The sequence below is a fragment of the Meles meles genome, chromosome 18, assembly GCF_922984935.1.
Source record: "Meles meles chromosome 18, mMelMel3.1 paternal haplotype, whole genome shotgun sequence".
Classification (NCBI taxonomy): domain Eukaryota; kingdom Metazoa; phylum Chordata; class Mammalia; order Carnivora; family Mustelidae; genus Meles; species Meles meles.
Genome location: NC_060083.1, coordinates 42,413,282 through 42,416,758, shown reverse-complemented (window position 1 = coordinate 42,416,758; position 3,477 = coordinate 42,413,282). Strand labels below are relative to the sequence as shown.

General features: G+C 60.2%; 1 protein-coding gene across 1 annotated transcript; it reads right to left on the bottom strand.

The window, feature by feature from the left end:
* Positions 1 to 341: 341 nt before the first annotated feature.
* CSF3 (colony stimulating factor 3) lies at positions 342 to 1,889 on the bottom strand. The gene is made up of 5 exons (XM_045986633.1): positions 1,865 to 1,889; positions 1,604 to 1,758; positions 1,115 to 1,222; positions 842 to 988; positions 342 to 506 (listed from the first exon to the last, which is right to left on the bottom strand). Exons 1-5 carry the CDS (start codon positions 1,875 to 1,877, stop codon positions 342 to 344), a joined length of 588 nt encoding a protein of 195 aa, XP_045842589.1. The 5' UTR covers positions 1,878 to 1,889.
* Positions 1,890 to 3,477: the final 1,588 nt, after the last annotated feature.

Genomic DNA, 3,477 nt, shown 5'->3' with positions numbered 1-3,477 from the left:
GTCTCCCACATAGGAGACTTCCTGATGCTCCCAGGGGTCTTAAGGTGGGTACCCTTGGGGTAAGGAGTTCACTGGGGTTCTTCCCAGTGCCCACCGCAGAGCCAGGCCAGGGAGCAGTCACAGGAGTCAATACGTGGTATTTACCTAGCTACCTCCCAGTCCAGGGGACAGGAAGACAGGGGCTTTTCTCCCTGCTACAAGCAGGAGGACAGAACTCAGAGACAGCAGGAAGGACCCAAGAGTCCGGGACTCCTTCCTGCTTTTTCTTGTCTTTAAATATTAGATTTAAATAAGCATAAATATTAAATAAAGATAAATACACTGGTTGGGGAGGGTTTTGCTCAGGGTTTGGCAAAGGCGCGCAGAGCACGGTAGGCCAGCTCCAGGAAGCTCTGCAGGTTGGAGGCCACCAGGACCCCTCCGGCCCGGCGCTGGAAGGCAGAGGTGAAGGCTGGCATGGCGCCCTGGGTGGGCGGCACTGGCGGGTCCACCCCCAGCTCTTCCATCTGTGTGGGGGAAGAGGAGATCAGCTGAGTGGGCATGATTAAGGAAATGCCAAGTGCTGCGGGGTGTGCAGGATCAGATCACAGGGTTGATGGGTGAATGGTGGAGGCTGGCCTTGAACCCAGGTCTACATCAGGGTCTGGTTTCCGCCCTCATCTAGGGAGAGTGGGGAAGGGCTGGCAGCAAGAGGGGCCTGGAGTGGTATCTCTCGCCTTGAGAAGCCTCCCACCCGGAGGCTGGTGACCCTAAAGAACTGGGATCCTCAGGCTTGCAGCCTGATCTCTGGGGACCAGCTCAGTCCAGGCCCCCAACCCTTGTGGCTCCCAGTGAGGCTCACCTCCCGCCAGAGGTTGATGGCGAAGTCACCGATGTCCAGCTGCAGTGTTTCCAAGGCAGGGGTGAGCTCAGGGGGTAGCCCTGTCAGAGCCTGCAGGAGGCCCTGGTAGAGGACAAGGCCGCTGTGGAGTTGACGCAGGCAGCCCGTCTGGGGGACAGAGTGGCGGAGTTAGGGGGTGCCCCCCGGGCGCTCCTTTCAAGGCCTGGAGGTCCAGAGAGACTTCCAGACCATTCTTCCCTCCCTTCCACTCCCTCTACCCCTCCGGAAACTCACCAGTTGCAGGACCTGGCTGGAGCAGCCACTCAGGGGAGGCTGGGGGATGCCCAAAGCGTGTCCAAGAAGCACCAGCTCCTCGGGGTGGCACAGCTTGTGGGTGGTGCACTGGGGACAGGAAGGGTGCTGCGTGAGGGGCACCTGATGGGGCCCGGCTGCTCCTGTTTCCGAAGTCCTCCCCGTTTCTCCAAGGTCTTCCCGTCCCTCCCAGTCCTGCCAGGCCGCTCAGCCCCACTCTGTCCTCCATGGTGATCCAGAACCTGCGCCATCCCGGCACTGTCCCTGAGACTTCCCAGCCAGCCTTCCGCGGCTCCACGCTCCTGATTCTCTTCCCCTTCCCCTGGGGTCTTTCCTTTGCCATGCCCCTCCCTGATGATGTCTTTTCGCCATTCCCTTCCCCTCCCTTCAGCCTTTCCCTCTTCCTCCCTCCCTGCAGCTCTGCCCTCTTCTTTCCTCCATGTCCCCGTCCCCTCTTCGCCTCTCACTCACCAGCCTCTCCTGCAGCACGGTGCTGTCAGCCTGCACCTTCCTCATTTGCTCTAAGCACTTGAGCAGGAAGCTCTGGGGCAGGGAGCTGGTAGGGCCCAGGGGGCCGGCTGCTCGAACCAGCCAGAGTGCCTCATACCACAGCAGCAGCTGCAGGGCTGAGAGCAGACGGGGAGGCTCAGGAGACAGGCGGTCCACTTCTACCTGGGGCCCCCCAGCCCCTCTGCCACTCCAGCCTCCCCCCACGGGGGCCAGGACACTCACCGGTCAGCTTCATGGGGCTCTGGGCAGCAGGCTCAGCAGAAGGTCTGGGTGGGTCTGCGGGCGCCGGGCTCTGGCAGGGACCAGCTGCACAGAGCCTTTATACGGGAGCCCATGAGGCCTGGGAGGAAATTACCTGGTGCCACAACTGAGGCTTAGTAATAACTTCCCAGGATTTATGCAAATTTGGTGTCCAGGACAATGCAGGGGGGGCCGGAACAAGAAGCTGTTTGCGAAAGTTTTGTGAAATTGTGGAATCCCTGCTCTTTCTTTGACGTCTGGTCCCCCTTAAATGCTCTTCCTCCCCCTCAGCCCCACCCAGGCCCGAAATTGCCCCAGGGTGTTTGATCAGAACCACTGAGGGAGGCTGGAGGCTGGTCAGCCTGACTGGATAGGAGGCCGGGATAGGAGGCCGTCCACCAAGCTGCCCCTCCCCACTTCCCTCCTGGCCAGAGGAAGGGGAGCTGCCCCCTTGCACTCTCCCTTGGGACTCCCAAACTACCTGCTCCCTAGACCCTGAATTCTGAAAGGGAAGAAGCTAGTTGCCCCCATTTCTACCCCCCAAGCTCCCGGAAGGCTGCCTTCCTGAGTCCCCTCCTGAGGGGCCAGGGGCCTGAGGTAGGGACATTGGGGTCTTGCCTCCTGTCTCCACCCCATACATTGATGGGCATTGTCCCAGGTTCCTGTCTTGAACTGGTTAGCTGGGAACTCCCCAATCCCCCCCGTGACTCATTCCTTTAAGCCCCCGGAATCCTGGCAGAAACCAGAGGAAACCGGATGTCTGTCCCAAATGAAGCAAGACCCTTGAGGCTCTGGGTCTCTTGGTTCACCTGACCTTGCCCTTCCTCCTCCTCCCAGGGTTCCCCTCCCTCCAATGGTGTCCTAGCTTGGAGCTGGGGGAGGGTCTGTGACACGTGGCTTCCCTGGCCAAGTTGACCGCCTGCCAGAGTGTGTGCGGCCCTGAGGTGGAGAAGGGCTGGGGGTGAGAAAGAAGAAACTGCAAACAGCCTCAAATCCTAGAACCGCGGGAGTCGTGGAGTCTGGTCTACACCTGGTGAACCCCAGCCAGAGAGGGATGTGCCTTGTCCAAGGTCAAGGAGAGCGGGCTCAATCCTAGGAGTTAGAGCCTGGAAATTTGCCTCAGGCTTGAGGGTTTCCTACAGGCGAGTGGGCCTGCCTAGCAATGCTTCGACCGCACCCAAGGCTGTTACTTTCCTTCCCAATTTACCTCAGCTGGAGCCAAGGAACCTACACTTTTTGATAAGGAGTGGGTGTGTCTGCCTGGGTGAGGCCATCTCTGGGGCGGGGGCGCCCCCTGGTGGCCACAGCAGGCAGGGACTTCACCTGCTGATGGGTTCTCATCTTGCCTCAGGTTCCCTGTCCCACCAGTTGGGCTGGGCGAGGGGTTGGGGGGGTGGCCACTCCACCTCACGCAGGCTGGCCACCATGCCCCGACTGAGGCCAGCTCTGTGTCCAGCTCTCCGGGAGCACAGGGGTGGGTTTAGAACTGCGGAGGACGGGAGATTCACTTTCACAAACATGTCCCTTCACCCTCTCTCAAAGAACCTCCAGAGGACTCCGCTGACCCCAGACATTGTGCTGAGCACTCTCCACAC

Bases quoted from the DNA above. Each gene is read 5' to 3' on its own strand.
- CSF3 (XM_045986633.1), bottom strand. The intron at 989-1,114 runs GTGAGTTTCCGG...TCTGTCCCCCAG, and splicing joins CCAGCCAGGTCCTGCAACTG to ACGGGCTGCCTGCGTCAACT. The intron at 507-841 runs GTGAGCCTCACT...TCCCCCACACAG, and splicing joins CCATCAACCTCTGGCGGGAG to ATGGAAGAGCTGGGGGTGGA.